This window comes from Manihot esculenta, chromosome 14 (assembly GCF_001659605.2).
Source record: "Manihot esculenta cultivar AM560-2 chromosome 14, M.esculenta_v8, whole genome shotgun sequence".
NCBI classification, from domain to species: Eukaryota; Viridiplantae; Streptophyta; class Magnoliopsida; order Malpighiales; family Euphorbiaceae; genus Manihot; species Manihot esculenta.
The window spans coordinates 8,537,631-8,563,692 of NC_035174.2; the positions used below are offsets into that span (position 1 = coordinate 8,537,631).

The 26,062-nt window shown below is 39.9% G+C and overlaps 2 protein-coding genes across 2 annotated transcripts; both read right to left on the reverse strand.

Moving 5' to 3' along the window:
* Positions 1 to 6,121: 6,121 nt before the first annotated feature.
* Positions 6,122 to 12,279, reverse strand: LOC110600097 (IST1-like protein). Its single transcript, XM_021736824.2, has 6 exons — positions 12,097 to 12,279; positions 11,585 to 11,717; positions 11,337 to 11,440; positions 8,343 to 8,514; positions 8,089 to 8,229; positions 6,122 to 6,827 (listed from the first exon to the last, which is right to left on the reverse strand). The coding sequence occupies exons 1-6, from the start codon at positions 12,144 to 12,146 to the stop codon at positions 6,447 to 6,449; spliced, it is 981 nt and encodes a 326-aa protein (XP_021592516.1). The 5' UTR covers positions 12,147 to 12,279; the 3' UTR covers positions 6,122 to 6,446.
* A 7,818-nt stretch (positions 12,280 to 20,097) lies between these two features.
* On the reverse strand, positions 20,098 to 25,089 carry LOC122721776. The gene is made up of 7 exons (XM_043950683.1): positions 24,860 to 25,089; positions 22,629 to 22,656; positions 21,746 to 22,525; positions 21,188 to 21,682; positions 20,791 to 20,905; positions 20,429 to 20,670; positions 20,098 to 20,121 (listed from the first exon to the last, which is right to left on the reverse strand). Exons 1-7 carry the CDS (start codon positions 25,087 to 25,089, stop codon positions 20,098 to 20,100), a joined length of 1,914 nt encoding a protein of 637 aa, XP_043806618.1.
* Between the last annotated feature and the right edge of the window lie 973 nt (positions 25,090 to 26,062).

Consider the following 26,062-nt stretch of genomic DNA (forward strand, 5'->3'; position numbering starts at 1 on the left):
AATTTAATTTTTTAATATTATCATTATTAATAAATTAATTTTTATAATAAAAATTTATTAAAATATTTTTATTTTTTTTCCGTCAATAAAATAGTCCTTTTATTTATTTTTATCGTTAAAAATATAGCAAAAAATCAAATTATCCTCATTTTCCTTCTCCTCCTCTTCTTTTTCTTCATTGATTCTTCTTCCTCCTTCTCTTATTTTTTGATTTTTTTTTTATTTTTTGATTTTTATTTTTACTTTTTTTTACGGAGGTTTCTTTTTCTTCTTCATCATCATCTTCTTCTTCTCTTTTTTTTTTTTCTTTTTCTTCTTGTTCTCCTTCTTTATCATCATCATCATCTTCTTTCTTCTTTTTCGAGGAGGAGGAGGGACTATTTCGTTGATGAAAAGAAACGATAAGAACGTTTTAATAGATATAAGAGGGACTATTTCGTTGATGAAAAAAAACGATAAACACGTTTTAATAAAAATAAGAAAATATAAGGACATTTTAATAGATATGAGAAAAGATAAGGACGTTTTAATAGATTTCTGAGAATATAAGGACTGACTTGTTAATAATAGTAATATCCAATAACCAAATAAAATGTTTTATTTGAGAGCAAAATTAGATTTAAAAATTTTTCACTCTCATCTTTTATCTATTTTTAACGGAAAAGAGTACGGAAAGACTATTTCGTTGACGAAGAGAAAAGATAAAAACATTTTAATAGATTTTTAAAAGTGTAGGTACTGACTTGTTAATAATAACAATATCTAGAAACTAAATTGTAAATCTTCCTTAACAAATTAATAATTTAAATTAGTCGACGAAGGTCTTAAAAATTTTAAGAATTAATTTGAGTAACAAAGTGTGTTATTACTTCCTCTTCAAATTGCAACAATGAACACAACGAGAGAGGCAAACAATTTTAACCAGTAATCTCAAAAATAGCTTAAAATCTTAGAGAACTTTCATCTAATAGCTTCAGAGCTCTTATCCATCCATCTCCTGTTCCTCTATCATTGTCTGATCCTTCATTTGAAATCAAAATTTTATAAAAATTTAATTTCATTAATTTTTTTTTATAAAATTTTTGTTCAGATAAAAAAAAATTTTAAATATTTTTGTTCAGAATAAAAAAAAATTTTAAAATTGTTTAACTTGAAAATTTTACATCATGTATAGAAATGAAATTATTAATAATTTTGTAAGAATTTATTTTAATTCTTTTCTTACAAAATCATTCATGTCAAACGGGTAAGAGGGAGATCCAATAAATAACCCCATTTAAAACCGTAAAAAAATCTAACAAATTTAGGGGTGTAAATTATGAATTGAGCCGAATTAAATTAGCTAAATTTTAAAGAGTTTAAATTTGTGTTGTTAAATGAATTCGAACTTCACTCACTCGTTTTAAATTTAAGTAAAAAATCAACAAAAAAACCTTTAGTTCATTTAAAAAAAAACCAAAACAATTGAGGTGAGTATTTATCGAGTTAATTCTCAAATAATTTATAATAAGCTCGATTAATTTATCACTCTAATGACTTTTAAGAAAAGTTCAACTCTGTAATTATAGTGATAAGTCATCTTACATACTTATTAAATAAATTATTTTTTAAATTTTAATAGTAAAATATTTATAAGTTTAAATTTAATTAATTTATTAAATGAGTATAAAAATTAAATTTTAACTTTATTTTCTTTGAAAAACAAATTGAATCAAGCTAAATTTTAATTTTAAATAATTTTGGAGTAACTTGATTTATTTACAGACCTAAGCTTACTACCGCCATCGATGCCCATTAACGATGCTTCACCACGAGAAGCTTCCTTAATTTCACCATCCAGAACCAAAAAAAGAAAAAACCCATAAATGTAAGGAAACAATAGTCCTTCACAAGTCCCAACAAACTAATTGTCCTAACCATAATCGATGCAACATGATTCTGAGAAGCAACATGATCCCCGAAGCAACATGATGGAGCAAACGGTCCTGGGGGCCTCCCTTATTGTGAGGCAACCAGTCTCGCCACTGCAATTTGCGACAGGTCCTCGAGATAAGTGTTGAGGCTGTTGGTAGAAAGGTTGAAGTATCTCGAGTTATGACTTCGATCGATGAGTTTCTATCTCTGACTCAAATTAATAAAAATGGAAGAGGCTCAATAAAAAAAATTAAGGATTTGAGATTGCTTGGGCTTTCCAAAATTGTTTTTGTTGGAGTTTAGGGACAATTGAGATTGAGACTAAGTGGAAACATATATATAATTTTATAAGCTAACATTATTAAATAATTTTTTTGTTTCATGTTAAAAATATCATGGATTTTCTTTAGGTGTCCACATCATGATAACCTGAATAAAACTTTTTATCTCAACTTGCAAAATCCATTTCAGATTTTTGAATTCTTATTTTCCTTGTTCCAATTAATTGCTTTTGTTTCTTTCTGTCTTGGACTGTTCACATTTTTTTTATATATATATATACAATTCTATAAAGCTAGGTAAAAGAAACTCTACGAGAAAAAAGCCATTGTTTATTATTACCTACTGAGAAAAATTTAATGAAGCCTGTAAGGACTTAAAAGAAAAGGTTGATAAATTTTGTGTCGAAAAAATCTTGCACTTGAATAGTCAATATGATGAGGAGTTTCAGGTGCTTAAAAGTGCAAAATTTATGAGAGATTGAAGAATGATAGACTATGATTTTGGCTGAAATTTTGCCTGTATCCGCAATCTAATATGAGCAGAGCTTCAACATTAGAAGCTATACAAGAGACAGATTGTTTATGAGAAGCAAGTGAAAGTAAAACCCTAGCCGTAGCCCCAGCATGTACAGACTACTCAAGCGATAGGTTATGCTGCAACTGGCCACCACTTTGCTTGTAATTGTGATACCAACCACGGAAGCTATATCGTGCCCCACATGCTGCTATTGCTTAACCTAAACTGGTTACCCAGCTGGACACAGAAACATATCTCATGTTTCATTTCATATATAGAAGCTTTAGTATTTTTTTTTTTTTTTTTGGTCATTTGGAAATAACTAAACAAGGGAGGAGATGACTGCAAGTTTGGCTTCTTTTTAGTAGCCATATCTATATATATATATATATATCTAGGCCAAGTCTGGACAGGTGAACTAAAATATTTAAGCACCATTTAAGTAAATCAAGTGCAGAAGATCTCACACTTGATTTGCTAAACAAAATTAATACTACCCATTAAAAAATTGACCATGAATTCCCAATCTAGAGGAGCTTGGAGCAGACGATGGCAATAACCCAAGATAGCATGTGGAAGTGGAACTAGTTAGGGTTGTTGTTAAGGCAATAAAATACCCATAGCTCCTTGTTCAATAAAAAACCAACGAAGCAGGATCTCTGGCAACACAAAGAGAGAGATCAATAGTAGAAATATCAGCTGTTTAGCTACATAGGATATTTGTCAACCTACAGGCCCGTACCTTTCTCGAATATATCTCGGGATCAAACACCAGCGAGAGAGAGAGAGAAATAGTGTTTTTGATGTGTATACAGAGGCAGAACTACATTAAAGAAGTTGCAGGACATATAACTGCCATTACTGAAAAATTTGAGGGGAAGAGTGCAAAACACAACTCAATATTTAGAGGCACAAAAGCAGACGGCTATAACAGTGTAGATTCAGCTCATTTTTTGAAATAAAAATGGGGTTGGAATGTTTAAAGCTGCTGCTTAATTATGACTTTCATTTTTTATTAATTTAATTACAACCTTTTTTTAGATAATCCTATTTTAATTTGTCTTGTTCCTCCACAATATTATAATTACGCCAGGTTTAGCAGCTTTTTACGTCCTGGGTTTTCTGTCACTCACTCTATTCTCAATTGATTGTCTTAGTTATCTCTCTTGCCTTTTTACATTTTTCAGATCTCCATTTTTATATCCTTTATACTATAAAAGAAAAAAGATAATACGATCATGTCTCTGGAAAGCCTCCATCCATCTCTGAATAGCTTTCCACCTATTCATAGCCCATTAAATATACTCTAAAATCTAATCAAAACTGCACAGTGCACACCCACTTAATTAACCTAGAGCTATAATTTCTCAGTCCAATAATACTGTAATATTATTTCTTCCGCACAAATGCTATTAGTTCCTTGATGCAAAGGAAGTAAAAAAAAAAAAAAAAAACAAACATTAAGGGATGGATTTCATTATCAATTATATTCCCTGTTGTTAGGTAGTAGGGTTGCAGGGTAGTGCTTCGGTTACAGGACAGTTCTGTCTGCTCAAGGGGTTAATTATCGATTCCTTGTTCTTAATTAATAAAGTTTCCCATTTATTTTTTTAAAAAAGATTAAAAAAATAGATAGCTTCCATTTTCTTGCTGAAATTAATACTTTTAGAATAGAAACTTATTCAATGCTTCTTGAATGTCATCTCATCAAACTGAGATAATGTATTCAATTAATAATAGCATGATAAAACATCATGTAATCTAAAACTAATCACCAAAACCCACATTATTACTAAGCTAATTATAATGTGAAAATTAACATGCAGAATAATTTTATCGCAAAGAAGGATAATGAATGAAGTATTTTTATTAGTATTAAAAGTTCAGAATTACTTGAAAAAAAACAGAAGAAAAGGAGAAAAGGAAAAATCAGTTTCCAAATTGCGATACAAAGAAAGGAGAGAATTAAAAGAAAAGGACAGAGAGAAGAGGAGATATAGGTAGGAATACATAGCATATATAGCATGAGATGTGCTGAAGCAACCAATGGAAACATCTCCTTGGCTAAAACGAAATTCAAGAAGATGGAAAACGACCCATCAATTGCAGAAAATCAAAGTGGGTTCTTAGTAAAGATCACGCCTTTGATCAAGTGATGCCCTCTTATGGGATGCCATCGTCGACACAGGTTTTTCTTTATTGGGCTTATTTACTCCACTGCTAACTATAGACAGATACATCTTTATCACCCTCTCCTATTCTCTGCCAATATTAGTGTACGATTCTTTTGTGCGTTTCAGATTTGTTTTTGATGGGAGTTTCATGCATGGGTGTTGTGTCTTTTGTGAAACAGACGTGGGTTCGAGTTGCATGAGAGATCAGATCTCTTCTCTCTCTCTCTAATCTCTGTAGAAATATACATTTGTCTCTTCCTCTATTCTTTGCCTGTGCAAAGGATCTAAGCACTTGTGTACATGAAATGTGAGAGCTTAAGCTTTTTACTAGGAAATAATAATTTAACCTACCTACGGTTAAGCCTGCGTGCTCTCTAGCCTGTTTCTAGGTCGGGTTCTTTAGGAATACCAACAAAACTTTTTCGTCTCTGCATGTGACTCCACTTTTTACGTACATACACACGTATATGTATAAATACTTGCATATACTCGTTCTACGTGGAGCATTTGACATAGATATTAACTGATATTTATTAATTTATATTTTAGAATGCTACACAATTAGCGAAATTAGTTTTAAACATAGTTAAATGACGAAAAATTATTAATATATTCAATCTCAATTAATTTAAAATTAAATTTTAATATTGTATAATGTTATAGTATTTTATAATAAAATTTAATAAAAAAAAACCTCGTCACTTGCTAAAATTATTTTAGCAGTGATTTATTAAGTACATGATTAGTACCAGACAATAAAAAGGTTTAACTTTCCCGAAGAAAAATTATTGTTCAGTCTAATGAAATTAATTATTTAGTCTTTCTATCATTAAAAAAGTACTAAATAGGTTTTTTTTTTTTTTAAGATTCATAATTATTTAGTCCTTTCTGTAAAAAATTAAATGGTTATTATTTTGAAATTATAAGAACCTGAATAATTTTATTTTGATATTACAGAGACTAATAAAAATAATGATATTATAGTTATTTCACACAGAATAACCGGTATTCGGAATACTGCCTTATAATGATGGATAGCCAAAGAACCACCGGCTCCACTAAAATGAAGGAGATGATACTTTATTTCATGACCTCAATCAGTTGAGACTAATCCTTTTGTGCATCATCAGCTACGTCTGCAAAACTAAGGCATACATAATCCGAATAAGCAACCCCGAGGAAGAATTATTGTCATTGGATTCTGAATGAAAATTGAATTTGAGAGCTCAAGCTCCTAAAACCAACTCCAATACCATTGAATTGCACTTCAATGATTTTTATTAGAGAAGCAACGTTTAATCATGAGAACATAATTGCAGTGAGAACACATGAGGATAGATACAACGCCGGGTTTTCTTGGCAGCGAAGAGAAAGTTCAAGGGAAAAAAAAAAGCGACATAGTGTTTTCCCTTTCACGTCCTTTCAATATTGATCCGACAATATTTCATGTAGTGTTAATGTACATATCCGTACTTTTTTTTTTTGCATGCTTCTTTCTGTGATCTTGAGTAGCAAGAGAAATGCATCACAAGAACCCTAGTTGAAGACCAATTATCCACACTATGATGACCTCCCTTCTAGCTTCAATGAACTAAATTCAACATTTACTAGTTCAGCAGCAGCACGAGCAGCTGCAGTTGCTCGCTCTGCAGAGGCAATGGCAGCTCGTGCTCTCTCCAAGACATCAGAAGACTGTGCTGTTGCCTCTCTTTTAGCATCAGTAACTGAACCAGTATTATGGTTCCTGACTGTTGGTTCAATTGCATTAGCATCCACCAAAGGCGTGTTACTCATGGGGCTAGGAGGCTGAAGATGCTGAAACCCTGGCTTGATATCTGTATTCATCATAGGGCTTGCCCCGTTGGAAGGTGAGGGTTTAGGAGAAACTTTCATGGGCGCTTGAGAAACTGCAGCTTCAGCTACTATTTGCTTTGATCCAGCCTAGACAACATAGAAGGGCATGAATTCACATCTTGATCATTCAATAGAAAACAATAAAATCCAATTAAAGAGTGTCATTGAATGTCTACAACTACAATTACACACGCTCCAACATGTGATAGAGCTAGTATGCTAATCCCACAATATTGAATGAGCATCATATCGACCAAGATCAAGTAGCTCGGAGATTCTAAGTATTAAAGCTATCAGGCCAAGTACAAGGTGGATCTCTGTATCCTCACTAATGATAGACATTCTTTTTCAGAAAAGAAAGGCATGGAAAGTTGAAGCCAATCGGTCAATATATACAACTATAATATTCTTTTCATAATGGACAGATTCTTTCTAGCTCAGAGCTCATAATGCACCCAAGACAATCAACAGCCTACCCGGGACTTAACAATGCAACAATAGGTAAATACATATGATTCTGAATCTACCATGCAACTTTTTTGTACAGTGAAAACTATTAAAAATATCAAATGGTGGAAAGGGATCCTTAACTAGTTTGAGATTAAAGCTTAGTTATTGTTGTTATTGAAAACTATTAAAAATTTGGCACAGCTTAATAATAACAATAATTTCAGTGCCGTTGCAACAAGTACCATGTACTGGAACCCAAGTCAACAGGCTAAAAAGTGTGTCCAAGACATAACTTCTCACAGCTTTCCATTTGCAGGCTATTTCAGTGACTTGCATTTTTTACCTATAAATCAAAGGTAAGCAACCTTGCCAATGCATGAGGCTATATAAAGCAATACCAAGATAGAAAGATGGGATAGGAAACATGTATGAAGTATGAATGATAGCATACGAAAGCTAGGTCAATTTAATGCCTTGTCTTAAGACAACAGAAATTGAATATCGTCACCTATTCAAACATCCAATAAGCATGAAACTTCTACTGCATTGCTAAATAAGTAAACCGTGGTGTTTATTGCTGATGGTTCTATACCTCCTTCAATATAGTTCATTTGAATAGTGTAACAAGGACGTCCATTCAATGAAAATTTCCAGAAGCAAGCATTTCTCAAATTTCATAAGCAGGCCCTCAAATTTTGATTGCAAGAAGCTCAGGAAACAGGATTCACAATATATAAGATATCTGTTTAATAATTAAACAGTTTCTGCATATGAAAAGCTACAAATATAATGCCAAAAGTGCCCATTATGAACCAAAAAAAGGAAAAAAAAACTCCGAGCAATGTTCTAAGAAAAACTCAAATAAAAATAAAACCAGAAACTAAATTGCCAAATATACCAGCAGATCTTCATGCTTTTTACCAAGCTCGGCTTCAGTGTTAGAAGAATCCCACTCCAAGTTATATTCTTGTGCAATTTCCTTCAAAACCTTAAGCCTTGTCTCTGCTGATGGAGCAGCAACTGAAAGCTTTTCGATTATCTGCACAAGCAGCAATAAGAAGAATAGGTAAAAGACACAAGTATACTTTATTTTCAAGCAGCTTCAGTATAATATCACACTTGCAGAAACAAAATAAACTAAAGCCAATTAACTGCACGGTTGACACTAGAATCAGGACGAAGCTCAGAAGCAGCCATCACAAATTCCTTCCCATATTTTGCAGAAAATAAATTCTTGATCTGCAATAAATCTGGCACTTCTGAACATCTTGGGGCAGAAAAAATTATGCTTGCAATAGCCTCTCGCAATTCAGCTGGACATTCCCTATTATACAAAGGATAGTTTAGAGATTGTGACAAGCAAGTTGAATACATCAAGTTTCTCCCATCCAAAACACATTGTTCTTGCCAGAGTCAACCAAAATTGCACTTGGGGCAAAAAATTCCATGAGGAACATTACAAAACAACCTCCTCCAAGATATTAAAACAGTAATTAAGCATCTTATGCCAGGAATAATGCAACTTTCTGGCACTATTAATTTCAGGGGGTACATAATAACACATGGCATCGATGGAACAAAAAAAAAAGTACAATAAGTAGAGGAACTTTCCTCAAATAAAACTTTTTCTTAACTTGCTTATACAACAAATTATAACACATGTATTAATGCCCCATATTCTAACAACAAAGCCACCACAATCCACAAACCCTGAAGTTAAAAACAGAAAAACTATAGGCCCAACATATACCAGTCCAGATGCACCATTCTGAATCATTTGCACTTGGAATGTTAAGGTAATATGTGAAAGGACATTTCTGCTTGCTCATGCACTGGATGCTATTGCCACCTCATCTCAACAGTAATGAAACTCAGTGCATGAGGCTAAGAACTCAAAAACATACCAAAAAATAAGTTCGATGTAGAACAAACATACAAAAAACAAGTTTGTTGTAGGACCACCAACAAAATTAAGGATTAAGATTACTATTTAAAGTTATTTGAATGTATAAATCAGGTAGGTACCAGAACTTCCACAAAAAAAAATGGTAGGTACCAGAATATAATTTGGAATGTAAAGCTCTCTGTATGCTAATTGATAATGGAATCAATAAGCATATTCAATAGAAAATTTGTAAAAATTAACATGAATTTCAAACCTGGTCTTTTGAAAAATTGAAGAAAGGAAAGAAATTTTTATGTTTCACCTTCAGAACTCTTTCAACATAATACTCATGATCCTGCTCATATTCTGTTTAGGATTAGGATTGCACCACACAATCTCCAAAGAGAGTCCAATACAAGAAAAAAGGTCTGAAATTATTCTTACTCAATTGAAAAAGATTACATCAATATATACAATTAGGTTTTCAGTGTGCTAGTCTACATCATGAATTTAGACTCCAAAGATGAAACTAAAAAGATAAGATGTCAAACAACTTTCAGAACTTAATAAAAAGAGCCACTAAAATTAGTAGACTCAAAACACTACAGGTTAGCCCATTGCAGAAAAAAGCTTAAATAAATTAATTAAAAAAAAAAAAACCTTACTCCTTACTCCTGAAAGCGAAGGTAAAGAATATAAAAACTTTCAAACTTGAAAATTGAATTTAAGAATCAACTGTTATGGACAATTTAAGCTCCTAATTTACAATTTTCATAACACGATACAAAATAAGGATTGGGTATTAAAAACTAGCTTAGTACCCCTTGTGACAAAATCATATAACAAAAAAGAAAGTCCATGAAGCCAATAGCAATCAAAGACCTGCTCCATAGAGCAGGCAGACAATCAAGGATATGAACTCCTCTTACAAGCCTTCTCCCTACCCTTAAACCCAAATATAAAAAGTAAACAAAAGAATACTGCACCAGGTCAGGAAGCAAAAAGAAATAATTAAAATCCATGCATTCAGGCACGTCAGTAGGCAGTACACTCATATTTTTAGAAATCAGATAAGTAGCCATACATCAAGTTCTTATTGAAAACCAAAATAACAACCAAAAACACAACCCAATTGGAAACAGCCAATGCACAAGGAATGAAAGATGACTTTTAGCCTCGCTTGAACCAAGTATAAAGCCAGACGCTTATTTGCTACAGTTTTAACTCCCAAATAGGAAGGGGGAACTCTATTCTAGCACTAATGAAAAGATCCAGAAATGTCTTGGAAGCAATTCAGTTTATCTAAAAAGCATTTTATACTGACAGTGTAGTGTACCAAGTACTTATCCAAAGAGCAAAACAAATACTCTGACTAGTGAAACATAGTTCTAATCAATCTTCACTTCACAAACTGAGATTCCATGGAGTAAGTTCCTTTAATTACTCAAAATCATAAATGTTCAATCTCAACCAATGCGGACAAAAGAAGCACTGGAAGACTTCACCCAGCTATAAGCACAAATAAGTATCTCTGTAGCATATACCTACATCAATACAGTATAAGAAGTCCAAAAGATTGCCCTTTAGTTAATAAATTAAAAAGAGTATTTTAACTAGTTTTGGATCCTATTGTTTTTGTATGGTAGGCATCAGCAGGGCAATCCAAGGCAAGCATCTGCAACTTACAGCCACAAATTTTTTGTTCAAGGTATGGAGGTCATATATGACAACTTCAATGAAATTGTCATTTCCACATAGCAATTGCTACATGGATATTGTATATGTTTTGTTTAAAAATGTTTTTGCTTTACACAATGATAGATGTAAAAGATATATGTCATCAAATCGGACAAATAAACTTTCTAGGCTTTAGCACTTCATCTGCAATCACTTTTGGACAAGTGAGTTTTGAAAGATGGTCCTCTGGAGCAGAGGCGACTACTTTTGGACAAGTGAGTTTTAAAAAGGCAGTTCTCTTGCATTTTGTTCAAAGCACTGGGTAGGAGTTACATATTAAAGTGCTAAAAAAACAATAGGTGCCATCAGTGTTGGCAAGACACAAGATCAGATGGCTTTAGGTTGGGAGTAGCAGCATTTTTCTCATGGAAATATTTGAAAACACAAGCTTAAAGTGAAAATCCGTATAAAATAACTATGATGCACGGATACAATACTGCCTCTATTTTCAAGAAAGGCTATTCTGTATCAAAATTCGCATGTTAATCTTAATAAAAAAACATTCTTGTTGTTCACACACTTACTTCTGACTATCAAGAACTGGAACACGAGCAAGAACAAACTCACAGAACAGTTCCAATATCTCATAAGCAGCCCATATATTTTGTTCTCTAATCACATGCTCGACCTGACCAAGAAGATAAATGTGCACAAAAAGAAAAAGAATTAAGAAAAAGAAAAGAAAAGAAAGATCCAAATAACAGAGAGGCAGCATATGCAACAAAAATCTTGATTAAGCAGCTCACTAGTGATATCAAAACTGAAATGTTACCCGAATTCGAGCTATTGCTTCTTGGCCGGCATGCAAAAATTGTGCAATTTCCTTTCGCATGTGTTTGAGCTGCAAATCTCTTTTGTTTTGCAACAATTTGATACGAGAGATTGCCAATGTCAAGCATGTTTTGCTGCAAAAAGCCAGTTATCATAATTCAGGAGAAGCAGAACAACCCATAATGCAATTTTTCAATTTCAAATCACCAAAACAAAGATAATTTGATTAGAGTATCCACAATTACACAGGAAATTATCAAACTAATGCTTCCATGAAACATTGAGCTGCGAGGAACCCATAAACCAACAATAGGCATCATGACATGAAAAATGAGACAATTCCTATACGATATTAAACAAACTCACAAAAAATTGATTGTTAAGATGCCTAGAATGCGTTCACCAATAGCAAGTTTAAAGTGAAAAAAGTAAATTAAGAATCAAAATCAAATAATCATCGACCATCGGAAGGAAAATACAGAAGAGCAAAGAACGAGAGAGAAATGAACAGACCATTTAGCACCAAAAACGCCTCTGTTGAAGAGTTGATTTAAGAGTGACATTGATGCTTAAACTGAGAGTGAGAGGGCAGTCTCTGCTAATCACAGGGAAATTTTCCCTTGCTCAGATCGATTCTCGCTACGGTCAAGTCTATTAGGTACCACCCTTGCGAGTTGTTGCTGTTGTTGTTGGTTTTTATTTATTTATTTATTTATTATATATATATATACAGATTTTTATAAGGAAAAAGCTGAATTTGGTTCCTATAGTTTTTGAAGATATCCAAATAAGTCCGTTTCTTAATTTCTCTTTTCTAGTCTATTTATCATAACTTTTTAAAACTCAAATTAATCCAGAATTAATAAAATATGCTTTTTAGATTATTACTGTTACATAAAAAATATATATATATTTTATCTGATTTATAATTTTTATTTTTTTATTAATTATCTCAAAATTATTATTTATATTTTTTTCGTTATATAATTATTATAACACTATTTAATTTTATTTTATTTCTAAAATAAATTTTTATTTATAAATATTAAAAATATTTCTTAATATTTAATAAAATTTAATATTTTAAAAATAGATATAATTAAAAAGTTAATAAAAATTATTTTTTTAATATGTAAAAAAATAAAAAATGACAAAATTTATAAACATGTGGAGTATTTTTATTTTTATATAAATTAATAAAATATTTATTATATAGAAAAATAATAATTTATTTGATTTTTTTTACTAATATATCTTTAACTCGTACATTAAATTTAAATAACCCAAATTAATAAATTATTATCAAAATTAATACAAATTATTATCAAAATTAATAAATTGTATTGATATTGATGACCGCTGGATTTCTCCATCCTGGCCCGAGCCTGGATCATAGCCAAAAGCCCATCTTGGAAAGGCCCACGCACCTGATATGCACAACAAGCCTGGCTCATTCAACCTTCAAGGCCGGGTTCAACCAAGCTTCTTCACCCAAATCGGCCCAGTCCGCGACCAGCAGGCCCTCTCCTCTCAGACTCAGCGTCCGGCCCGACTCTTGGCCCAGCCCAGTATTCAGAGCCATACCCAGACAACCTAGCAGATCCGCTCGAACGTACGCACGAGGAGAATCAGAGGCCGTTACGCATGAAGCAGGCTGCTGATACCCTCGTACATCCGAATCTGTATGTCAGAGACGCGTGTCCCAATCATGGAAAGGCCTTTACACGTCATCAGCAAGCATAGCGAAATGGATAAAAGGGGAACCCCCCAGAAAGTTTAAGTTTCATCTTTTAATACAAAAATCCTTGTAAAACCCTACTCTATTGGATCTCAGATCATCAATTGGCGCCGTCTGTGGGAAACGAAGGAGATCTTTTCATCACCGGAGTTTTCACTTTCAAAACCCATTGAGATCCACGATGGCAAACCACCAAGAAAGTAACCTTAACATTCCAAATGACCTGAGCTCTGCCCAAGATGGGCAGCAGTTCTCCTTCTCTAGCCCTACCACGTTGAATAACCAAACGCCTATTCCTCTTAATCCCTCGCCAAGCTTGGCAGGGAATACTCCCACCATGACTCTGTCTAACCAGGACATTCAAACTATGGCCCTCCAGCTACAGACTACTGCTCACTGGTTGGGGTAGATAATACAACAGAGGGGCCTTAGCACCCCAGTAAATGCACTCCCAGTAGTGGAAGAACCCAGAACCAATGAACCCCGACCTACCTTTGACCGCCTCCAAACTAACAGCCACGATGCCGGGGAAGAGGAAGAACCGGAGGCCCGAATCCATGGGAGAAGGGCAAGAGAGTTGATAGAAAATGAGGAGGCGGACAACTATTCTGCCGGAACAACCAGGGAAACGAGAACTGAAACAGAGGAGGAGGAATACAGCTGGGGCAAAGGATCCAGCCCGGAAGACGAGAAAATGAACCAAAAGCTGAAAAGGTTGAAAGAGCAGCTCTTAGCCGAGCTAGGTAAGAAAGATCAGAGCCAAACCTCTTTGCCCATCTCTTCTCCTTTCTCAAAGATAGTGCAGCAGGAGATCGTTCCCAAGAAGTTTATGATGCCGCCAATGGCGGCCTATAATGGAGCTGGTAACCCGAGAGAGCATGTCATGAACTATAAGACCTTTATGGAGTTGCAAACCCTGTCAGATGCCTTAATGTGTAAGGTGTTCCCAACAACACTCTCGGGACCGGCGCGGGCGTGGTTCAACAGCCTGGAGGCCGAAAGCATTAGAAGTTTTGGAGATCTTGCCACTCGCTTCATCAGCCGGTTCATAGCCGGGGTGCCAGCTGATAGGAAGACGAGCTATCTAGAAACAGTGAAACAGAAAGAAGGTGAATCACTCAGAGAGTATGTTGCCCGCTTCAATACGGAGGCCCTGCAGATTCCCGAGCTGGATGAAGGAAGAGCGGTGGAGGCCATGCAAAAGGGAACAACCTCTGCCGAGTTCTTTGGTTCTTTGAGCAGAAAACCTCCGACCTCACTGGTTGAGTTGATGAAGAGGGCGGAGAAGTATATAAGGCAGGATGACGCCTTGGTGACGAGCAAATTTGCTAAAGGGATGGCCGGAAAAGAAAAAGCCCCGGAGGAGAGAAGGCCGGAGAGACACGAGAAGAAACATGGAAAGAGGCCTGAGCCGTACAAACAGGCTTGGGAGAAAAGGGATCAAAGGCCTCCACCTCCTCCTCGGGCTCTTGAACCAAGAGTGCTCCCTCCTTGGGTTCCCGAGAAGCCAACCCCCCTCAACGCTTCCAGAGCCGAAGTGCTCATGGCAGTCCAAGATAAGGAGTTCCTCCAGTGGCCCAAACCCATGAAGTCGAAAGCAGATCAAAGAAATCCTGACAAGTATTGTCAGTACCACCGGAGCCATGGGCACGATACGAATAACTGTTTTCAGTTAATCGCGGAGATTGAGAGGCTAATAAAAAGGGGACACCTCAAAAATTTTGTGAAAAAACCAGAGGGACAGAGGCCTCAGTCTAGTCCGACAACTCAGACGCCTCGAAGAATAGGACCTGGACCAGTGAATGATGGGTCCAGTGGGACCATCCACATGATTGTTGGAGGAACGGGAGGACAGATGAGCCGCCGAGGAAAGAAGAGAAACCGGGAAGGAGAGACTAGCAGTAGTGAAGTCATGCAAATCGTTAACCACTCTCCCATGATCATCACCTTCTCCCCAGAAGATGCTCAGGGTATTCAGATGCCCCATGATGATGCGCTTATCATTGAAGCTGTCATTCATAATTATCGGGTAAAGAAGGTCTTAGTGGATGATGGGAGTAAAGTCAACTTGCTACCATACCGAGTGTTTCAGCAGATGGGAATTCCAGAGAAACAGCTGGTTCGGGACCAGTCATCAATCAAGGGGATCGGAGGAGCACCAGTTCTTGTAGAGGGAAAAGTGAAGCTGGCTCTTACCTTGGGAGAAGCACCCAGAGATCGCACCCATCATGAGGTGTTTTTGGTGGTCAAACTCCCATTGAGCTACAATGCGATTTTGGGGAGGCCTGCGCTGTTCAACTTTGAAGTTGTCACCAGCATCAGATATTTAGCACTCAAGTTCCCAACAGAGGAAGGAGTGGGAATGGTTCGAGGTAGCCAGGATGAAGCACGGGCAGTATACTTGGCCACAGTAACAGAGCCGAGCTCAACTGAAGAAACACTCGACTCGGAAGTTCTGGAGGTCAGGGATGAAACAAAAGAAGCCCGGACAGAGCCAGTTGGAAAATTGGAGACCTTCCCCTTGTCAGAAGCAGATGCAAACAAGGTCTTCAGTCTTAATGCCAGCCTCACCAAAGAACAAAAAGGTGAAGTCATGGCCTTGATCCGAAGTCACGCGCCGACCTTCGCATGGAAGCCTTCAGACATGCCGGGAATTGACCCCAAAGTGATGACACACCGATTGAATGTTCTCCCCGAGACCAGACCAGTAAAGCAGAAGAAGAGAATAGTGGGAAGAGAGAAGCAGCAGGCCACCCGGGAAGAAGTGCAGAAGCTAGAAGAGGCAGGCTTTATTAGGGAAGTTATGTACCCACAGTGGTTGGCAAATCCTGTGTTAGTCAAGAAAGCCAATGGCAAATACAGGATGTGAATAGATTTTACCGACCTAAATAAGGCCTGCCCTAAAGATTGTTATCCCTTACCCGATATTAATAAAATGGTCGACTCAACGGCCGGTTTTGATTATATGTCTTCTTTGGATGCTATGTCGGGTTATCATCAAATCCCAATGGAAAGGTCGGATGAGGAAAAGACCTCATTCATAACTGAAGATGGAACTTATTGTTATAGGGCTATGCCCTTTGGATTGAGAAATGCCGGGGCAACGTATCAGAGGTTGATGAATAAAATCTTCAAAAATCAGATCGGTAGAAATCTGGAAGTGTATGTAGACGATATGGTGGTCAAAAGTTCCACTTTCCAACAACACATAGCAGATCTGAGGGAGGTATTCGGGGTGTTAGATCAGTACAGAATGAAGTTGAACCCGGCAAAATGTGCCTTTTTCATTAGGGGAGGAAAATTTTTGGGGTACATGGTGAGCGGTAAAGGCATCGAGCCTAATCCGGAGAAAGTGGAAGCCATACTGAATATGCCAGAACCGACCTGTGTAAGAGATGTTCAGAGACTAACCGGGAGAGTAGTAGCGCTTAACCGATTCATGTCGAGGTCAGCAGAGAAATGCTTGCCATTCTTCAAAAAGTTGAGAAAAGTGCCGAATTTCGAATGGACAGAAGATTGCCAAAAGGCCTTCGTAGAGCTTAAAAAATATCTCAGCTCGCCTCACGTGCTCAGCAGTCCCATAAAAGGAGAAGAACTTCTGATGTACCTGGCGGCCTCAGAACAAGCAATCAGCGCAGTGCTAGTAAGGGTGGAAGAAGAAGAACAGAAGCCTGTTTTCTACGTTAGCAAGGTACTCAGAGACACTGAGGTCAGATATTCGAACATTGAAAAATTGGCTTACGCCTTATTGATAGCAGTCCGGAAATTCAGAGTTTATCTAGAAGGCCACCAAGGAGTCGTGATGACAGACCAACCCTTAAAGAAAATTCTACATAGGCCAGAAACCTCAGGGCGGATGTTGGCATGGTCTGTAGAGATTAGCCCTTACTGTCTAGAGTACCGACCTCGAACAGCTATAAAATCCCAAGCTCTGGCTGACTTCATAGCAGAATGCGCATTCAATGAGGAGAAAGGAGGATCATCCTCAGAGTTATCAAGAACGGAGGAAGAGAGAGAGCCCCCCCAAGAATTTAGCTGGAAGCTGTATGTAGACGGAGCATCAGGCGCTGAGGGTAGTGGCGCTGGGATAATGCTTAAGGGGCCAGAAGGTTTTAAAGTATGTTATGCCTTGCGTCTAGAATTCACGGCTTCTAACAATATGGCCGAATATGAAGCCCTGGTAAATGGAATGTTGGTGGCTTCGGAGGTCGGGGTAACAGACCTCGAGGTGAATAGCGACTCTCAGTTGGTGATCAACCAGGTGAAGGGAGTATATCAGGCTAGGGACCCCATCATGCAGAATTATCTCGATAAAGTAAAAACTTTAGAAGCCGAGCTCACGGGTCGGGGAGTTATCGTCAGATTTCAAAGAATACCTCGGGATGAAAATGAGGAAGCAGACCTGCTTAGTCGATTGACCAAAGAGGAGTTAGAACAGCTTCCCAATGAAGTATATATACAGCATGTCCGCACACCTGCTTTTAAAAAGACAAACACGGTACTACAGGTAGAACAGAGCCCAACTTGGATGACCCCATACCTGAGATACTTGGAGAAGGGCAAGCTCCCCGAAGATAAAAATGAAGCCAGAAAGATAGCAGCTCGTGTTGCCAACTACCAAGCAATAAGGGGAACCCTATACAGAAAAGGGAAGTCCAGCCCATGGCTCCGGTGTGTGAGTCCGGAAGAAGCTGCAAAGGTAATGGAGGAAATACATAGAGGCCTATGTGGGGCTCACGAGGGAGCAGGGACATTAGCCAACAAAATATTCAGGCAAGGGTACTACTGGCCCACTGTTAAAAAAGAAGCAGAAGAGTTTGTCCGGAGGTGCGACGTATGTCAGCGATTTGCTAATGCCATCAGAACCCCCGCCACTCCTCAAGCAAGCATATCCAGTCCATGGCCTTTCTCACAATGGGGAATCGACATCCTGGGACCTTTCCCTAAGACTACGGGGCAAAGGAAATTTGTAGTGGTGGCTGTGGAGTACTTCTCGAAATGGCCAGAGGCAGAAGCAATAGCCACAATCACAGCTCGCAAGATGATAGATTTCGTATGGGGGCATATCATCTGCATATTTGGCATACCTAGAGTACTTATCTCAGACAACGGCAGACAATTTGACTGCAGCGTTTTCAGAGCCTTCACGACGAACATAGGCATCTGGCATAAGTTCTCCTCCGTGGCTCACCCTCAGACTAATGGCCAAACAGAAGTCACTAATAGAGCTATCCTTCAAGGATTAAAGAAACGGCTGGATGGCGCAAAGGAGAATTGGGCAGAAGAACTCAATAGCATACTATGGGCACTCCGAACCACTCCCAGAGCGCCCACTAAAGAAACACCGTTTGCACTTGCTTATGGCACAGAAGCCGTAGTCCCAGTTGAACTGCAGATCCCCACTCATCGAGTCCAATTTGCTGATGAGAATACCAATGAGGATAAGTTAAGAAGCAACCTGGATGCTCTTGAGGAAGTCAGGGAAGAAGCCCAAGTCCGAACTGCCGCTTATCAACAACGCGCAGCAAGATATTACAACCAAAAAGTCAGAGAAAGAAGCTTAAAAGTGGGAGACCTGACCCTAAGAAACCTGGAAGCTACAGGAAAAAGAGTGGCCGCGGGCAAGTTAGCACCGACCTGGGAAGGTCCTTTCAAGGTGACAAAAGTGGTCAAGCCAGGGGTATACCGAATCGAAGATATGCAAGGAAACCCCGAGCCCCACGCTTGGAACATCCAGCACCTAAAGAGGTATTTTCCTTGAAGTAATTGTAAAGAAAAACATTGTATTTTGATGAATATGAGTAAATAAAATTGTTTATTCAACATGATTATCTCTATGAATAATATTCTTCCATAAAAAAGAAAAGAACAGGGCTTAGAAAGATCCCTTGAAAAAACAAGACCTCAGTTAGGTCCAAAACCAGCTGAGATGATGAAGCGACAGTAAGGCCAATGAGTCTGAATCTTGCGCAAAACCTCAAAAAGGTACAAAAAACAGCCGGCGGGCCCCGAGGTCACCCCGGAACGGCCGGTGAGGATCATAAAGATGCCTCCCGGAGCATGAAGACCGGGATCCCCTAGAACTCCCGGGTAAACAAAGAAGACCGGGATCCCCCAGAACTCCCGGGAAAACAAAACAAAAAAACAGCAGGCGGGGCCCCGAGGTCACCCCGGAACGGCCGGTGAGGATCATAAAGATGCCTCCCGGAGCATGAAGACCGAGATCCCCTAGAACTCCCGGGTAAACAAAGAAGACCGGGATTCCCCAGAACTCCCGGGAAAACAAAACAAAACAAAAAAACAGCCGGCGGGGCCCCGAGGTCACCCCGGAACGGCCGGTGAGGATCATAAAGATGCCTCTCAGAGCATGAAGACCGGGATCCCCTAGAACTCCCGGGTAAACAAAGAAGACCGGGATCCCCCAGAACTCCCGGGAAAACAAAAAACCGCGGGAAGGGCCCTGAGGTCACCCCGGAACAACAACAGCCAGGATCTCGTAAGATCCCCTGAAAACAAAAATGGTCGAGGAAGGGCTTAAAAGCCTCTCGAAATGAAAATTTTCCATGCAGGGACAAACTCATAAAAACACAGTTCCGACCTCATGAAGAGGTTCGGGGCACAATGGTTAAAGAAGCGCCGACCTCAAAACAGATGCTAACGCTAAAAGTTTGGCTATCGAGCAAAAGGCCGAGCTCCCAGCTCGGATAGACTTGCATCATAAAAAACCCAAGGCATGAAAGCCAAAACAAAAGGCCGATCTCCCTCTCTCAAAAGGTTCATAAACGAAGAAACTTGTTTATCTGGAACAAACATCCAAATTCACAACCAAGAAGAAAGGGCTAAAAGCAAAAGGCAGACATGCTAATCGCCATTAAAAGGTATGAAATTTGATTTCTCAGACTATTAGCTAAGATCTGAGCCCGTAACTTAAGATCAATTCAAAGTTTGTGCATACGTGGCATACATTAAAAGTAGAGTTAAATTCCAAGATATACGTAGAACAAGAAAAGTTTGAGAAAAACGAAAAATTGATATTTCATTAGAAATAATTATTACAGTTTATCTCTCTGACGAGGTGGGGGGATATATAGTCCTTAAAGGACTTACATTAGTTAAAACCTCCTCGCCTACATTATCTCTATTGGCAGTCATATCTGCAGGAAGCTCGGTATCCCTTGGATCAGAGCTCTCAATATTAATAGCAGGAGCAACCTCTGACCCAAGGTTAGGGTTCTCCCCCTCAGAAACAGGGTCATCATCCTTCGACCCTAGGACTTCCACGTCCTCTCCTTCTAGCTCGAACTCTTCCGAAGAAATCTCAGCTGGCTGGCATATATTCCTCCGGCAATCTCCTCGAGGCATAGGGAAATCATCTTCCCCATACAACACTGGCTCGCCATCTGAGTCCGCTTCGAACTTGCGAAGCTCGGCCAAAGGAGTATCAGGAGCGTGTCTGGCTTCTCTTAAACCACGATTATAGCCGGTCACATACATGCGGAAGGCTTTCTTAAGAATAGCCGCTCCCATTTCACCAAAGGCTTTATACTCATTAAGATGTGCTTCGCAGGCCTCAGCCACAAATTCCTTAAACCCAGAAGAGTCTTTGTAGTCCTGCAGATGAGCCTCACAGGCCTGCTCGATCTTCCTTTTCAGCTCATCAGACTCCTGATACTCCGCTATGCATTGCTCGCGCACTAGCCGAGCCTTATCTTCAGAATGCTTTACTACCTCAAGCAGGGCTGAGCACTTGCGCTCCAAGATCCTGACTTCGTGATTGAGCTGTTGATGGCGAAGGTTGGACTCTTCAGCCGATGAAGTCAGGTCTCTGATACGGTCAGAGCTCGTGCTCAACTCCTGCTCAAGTACCTGTACCCGAGCTAGGGCCATCTCTCTTTGAGTTTCCACTTCATTCAGACGAGTCTGAAGTCCTTCAAGATCTGCCTTTAAGGCATCATACTGGCGCTGGACCTCAGCCTTTTGGCTCAAAGCCTCATTCCTCTCTTGAAGAGCATCTGCCATAGAGGACAGCTGCTCCGAAACTCCTTTGCAGCGAACCTCCAAGGCAGCTGCCCTCTCATCAGACACTTTGAGGACCCCACGAGTCCGAGACAGCTCTGCTTCTAAGAACGAGGTATGCTTTGCTGTCTCAGCTGCTTTTCCCTCAGCCTTTTTTAGGGCTTCCAGTGCAGAGTGCAATTCCACTTGGAGGGACTGGATCTGCTCCCGAGCGGCTACCAGATTCCCCCTCGCGTCATTGGTTGCAGATATGTTTTCCTCCAGACGCGCCTCTTCAATCCGGCGGTCTATGGACTCCCGGAGGGAACGATCACGGATATCCACCTCCATAAGGAGGCCCGTCACCTAGTACAGGAGAACAACTGTCAGGAAAAAAAAAAAAAAAGGGGGGGGCGCAAAATGATTTACCATCAGAAGCATTTCCCTAATCGAGGATCCGAGCTCCTCACGAGAGCGAGACTGGAAGGATGTTTGCTCCTTAGTAGAACTGGCTAAGAGACCAGTCAGGGCAAGAAGGCGAGGGTCCGAAGCCTCTGTAACTCCACCAAACATTTGCTCTTTGAGAAAGTCAGCAACAGCACTGGCCGGAGACTCGGAGGTAATGTCCGATGCTTTCAGAGAATTGTCAGAAGAAAACAACGGAGGCTCGGCAGCCACACTTTTTCCTTTCCCAATGGAAGGAAGAGCCGGAGAAGACCCTGCAGCAGCCCTGGACTTCTTCCGAGCAGGCGATGGGGCAGCTGTTCCAGAAGGGGCTGGGCGCTTGTCCCCGATCTTAGATGGAACGCCCTCAGAACCCTCAAGTTCAGTCCTTGCAGGGGCAGGGGCATCTTGGGTAGGAACCTCTGGAGCTGAGTCCTCTATAAGGACGATCTCCAGCCCTGTCCCTGAGGCCTCTTTGTCTTCAATAGGGGACTTAGATTTTCCCCCCGATCCCTCTCCAGAAGAATGGGCAGTACCCCGCTCCACTTGTTCAACAACGGAGGTCTGCTCCGCAATAGCCAGGGAAGCTTCCCTCACGCCCTCTGAGGAGGCTGGAGCAGACCTAGACCCTTCAACAGGCCTAAGAGCTAAGCTCGACCCACCACGGCTAGATGGCCGAGACGGCTTGGTGCTGCGGGAGCTCGGCTTTGAAGCTTGAGAAGAAGCTTTGGCGGGAGGTCGGCTAACCTCCTTGGAGGAAGCAGCCTGAACCAACTCCGCAGCAATCTCAGTTACCGAACGCCCATCCCCGAAGGCATCAAAAATTGCATGCATATTGTCCCGAGAGAGGACAAAGTTCTTGGGAAACTTTATGTCGTCCATTCTTACTTCGGAAGCTGCAAAAATACAAAATTATGAAGAGTCAGCATACTTTCTGATATTACGGGCAAAGAGAAAACAGAATAACTGGACAAAGTGCTATACCCATGGCCCGGACGTCCCTACGATTGGACACGAACAAACACTTCTCGACATCATACTTCCTTTCACCGGAAGTCAGTCGAAGCAACCCCACTTGCTCAATAAGACTCAATTGGGGCAGGTCGTTGCAACCCGGATAAATCTCTCCCCAACTTAGATCTACCTCCCACGTCCGAGCGGACCCTAATTTCAGCTCCGCCACAAGGAAATTCTCTACCCATCCCTTTATAGAATCCTTATAGCCCGTGAGAAGAGATAACCCCCTACGGGGGGAAAAGTAATAGAAGTTTTGAACCGCCTTAACCAAACAGAAAAAAGTAACAAACAGACATGCTGTGGGTGTAAAACCCCAACTCAGGCAGATGGACTCGAAACAGAACATGAACAAAATATAGTTTGGGGATAACATCCGAGGAGTCACCCCGAAGTATTCAAAAACCTCAACAAAGAAAGGGGTAAAAGGAAGCGATAAACCGAATTCTCTCTGCTTCAAGAAAAACACTATACTACGATTCTCTTGGGGATCCACCAAACCCGGAGGGGGAGGATAAGGAAGGACTATCCTTTCGTTTGAAAGGGGGGCTCGAATCAGATACAGAGGAGTATCTAAGAGCCTCCGAGAAATGTACTTAGTTATGTTGGAGGGAGTAATACGTGATTCAATGTTAACAACATCAGGAAGCTCTGAAAGGGCCATGGAAGAACAAGGAAGCGTACCTGAAAATGCAATAAGATGAAAAAAGCAGAAGGAGTTGCAGGGAGACAGAGAGCAGAAAAGAACTTGTTTCTTCAGAAGACAGAAGGAATTCGAAATGAAAGGCAATAATGAGACGGAACGTTGATCTGAACGGTTTTGTCTTGGAGCGGCGCGATCATTAATTACTCTCGAAGTTTACCCTCTCAACGGTTAGATAAATAACTGGTGAGAAGGTAAAGGGGCAAAGAGATAATCGCTAGACTCCTCCACATCCGTTAAAGGCCAAATTCGTGATAACAACCCATCACTCAAGAGCCCATTTGCTGTCCACAAGCCCAACTCGGCAATCAGAGCAACTTAGCCCACAGATGGAAGTATGATAAAGGTCAGACCTGCTTACTATTTAAAAAGTTATAAGTTCTGACTCGATTGTTATTGAACAAATACTGCGAGATCGGAGGCAATAAGGGCACCTCGAAATCATACAGAGCTAAGGGCTCTGAGTTCAACTTATAGAGCTCACAAGTCGGTATTCTAGCTCGGAAAAAGCAAACCGAAATAGAGCTCACAGGTCGGCCAGTCCAGTCCGGAAAACGAAACTTGAGAGCTCAGCCGGCTAAGGAGGTTCAGAGCTCAATCCATCAAATAAGGGCCGAGCTTACAGGTCGGTTGGTTCAGCTCGGAAAAGCAAACTGACCTCCCAGTTGGCTAAGTAGGTCCAAAGCTCGGCTCATTGATTAAAAGCGAGAGTTCATAAGCACGGTCAGTTCAACTCGGACGAAACGAAACAAAGTTTAGTTGGTTAAAACTACGAAGAGAACAGTACCAGTACTTCATCCACAACAAAGAAAAGAATAAGCTCAAGTATGAACGGAAAACAAGAATTTCATTAAAGGAAAAGTACATTACAGAATGGAAGATTATCCTTAAAGGATTTACATGTCCGGGCCTACATTACAGAATGGAAGACTATCCTTAAAGGATTTACATGTCCGGGCCTACATTACAGAATGGAAGACTATCCTTAAGGGATTTACATGTCCGGATATTTCACCTATCCTACTATTCTAATCTTCAGCTCGGAAGAACTCTCGCAGCTCGGAATGTGAGTTTGGCAGAAAAGGCCAAGATCTGTCTCGCTATCATAGGGGAATTGAACAAGTTGATTCCCATAAGTATTTCTCACTGTTCCCCTATAATAGGTCGACATCCTGATTGCCCAGATGTGATTCACGATGCATACGGACAGGATATAATATCTGAGCTTGTCCGTATGTACCATGAAAACAGGAGCTTTCAAGTTACGGCTCCAAGGAGATCGCTGAGCATACATTCGAAGGTATCGCCAGAAGCTTGACTGAGCGCAGCAGATCTCAGTCCCGCATAATAATGGTACTTCACACCAAAGTCTTGCATAATACTGGTACTTCACATCAAAGGGAACAATAAGTTGATCATTCTCCCCACTTCCATTTATATCAAAAGAAGGCGACGGGGGCATTAAGGAAATTTCCTTTTTCTTCTTGGAAGAAGGAGCAGACCTTTCATCGGCCCAGAACCTCTTTGGAGCTCGGACAGCAAACTGAGGAGAAGGTCGGCCAGACAACCTGGGTAAAACAGTTTCCATAGCTTGCCGAGTAATCCCATACATCGGCCGTCCTACCAGCAGGATCTCCGAAGCACCGTCCAGACTCCTTAGAGGTAACATCAAATTTTCAAGAATTTTGAACTGACCCATTCTTATCTCAGGTACTGCAAAAAGTTTCAAAACAGAGACAAGTCAGAAACAATTCTCCATCAAGATGATAAAAGCAAGATTAACCTTTGGGGCAACAAAGCAATGTAAACTCAAGCTCACCTCATTCCGATTGAAGAAGGCGTCAAATGGATCCTTTGCAGAGAAACGGAAAGGAAGAACCTCTTGTTCCAGCAGAAGATTTGAGAATGAAGAAAAGCTAGCGTTGATATACATCCAGAGCTTGAGACCTTAGCACGGAGCAGAGCTATGCTCTAAGCTAACGGTGTCAGAATTTTAAAAGATAGTCATGGAAAAGGAAAGAAAGGACATGTCCAGATAATGATGACAGGAAAACAAAGACAGCAAAGAACACGAAGAATGAAGAAAAGCCAGAAAAGGGAAAGAGCAGATAGGACTCGGAAACTGCACAACGACAGAAAGATGAAAGGATGTTATTAAGGCACCTGACCACGAACAGGCGCGGTCATAATGGTTCTTGATATTCACCCCCTCGGCAGTAGGGGCAATAACTACCGAGAAGGTGAAGGGGCAATTGATGACCGCTGGATTTCTCCATCCTGGCCCGGGCCTGGATCATAGCCAAAAGCCCATCTTGGAAAGGCCCACGCACCTGATATGCACAACAAGCCTGGCTCATTCAACCTTCAAGGCCGGGCTCAACCAAGCTTCTTCACCCAAATCGGCCCAGTCCGCGACCAGCAGGCCCTCTCCTCTCAGACTCAGCGTCCGGCCCGACTCTTGGCCCAGCCCAGTATTCAGAGCCATACCCAGACAGCCTAGCAGATCCGCTCGAACGTACGCACGAGGAGAATCAGAGGCCGTTACGCATGAAGCAGGCTGCTGATACCCTCGTACATCCGAATCT

What these genes read in the sequence shown, in the direction of transcription:
- LOC110600097 (XM_021736824.2), bottom strand. Translation starts at nt 12,146, where the DNA reads ATGTCACTCTTAAATCAACTCTTCAACAGAGGCGTTTTTGGTGCTAAA. An exon ending in CCAGTTCTTGATAGTCAGAA is followed by an intron (nt 8,515 to 11,336) that starts GTAAGTGTGTGA and finishes TTTGTATAATAG; the next exon opens with GGAATGTCCAGCTGAATTGC. An exon ending in ATTCTAGTGTCAACCGTGCA is followed by an intron (nt 8,230 to 8,342) that starts GTTAATTGGCTT and finishes CTGCTTGTGCAG; the next exon opens with ATAATCGAAAAGCTTTCAGT.
- LOC122721776 (XM_043950683.1), bottom strand. Translation starts at nt 25,089, where the DNA reads ATGTATGGGATTACTCGGCAAGCTATGGAAACTGTTTTACCCAGGTTG. An exon ending in TGGCCCTAGCTCGGGTACAG is followed by an intron (nt 20,906 to 21,187) that starts GTACTTGAGCAG and finishes TCTGGGTTTAAG; the next exon opens with GAATTTGTGGCTGAGGCCTG. An exon ending in TGTGACCGGCTATAATCGTG is followed by an intron (nt 20,671 to 20,790) that starts GTTTAAGAGAAG and finishes TGCCTCGAGGAG; the next exon opens with ATTGCCGGAGGAATATATGC.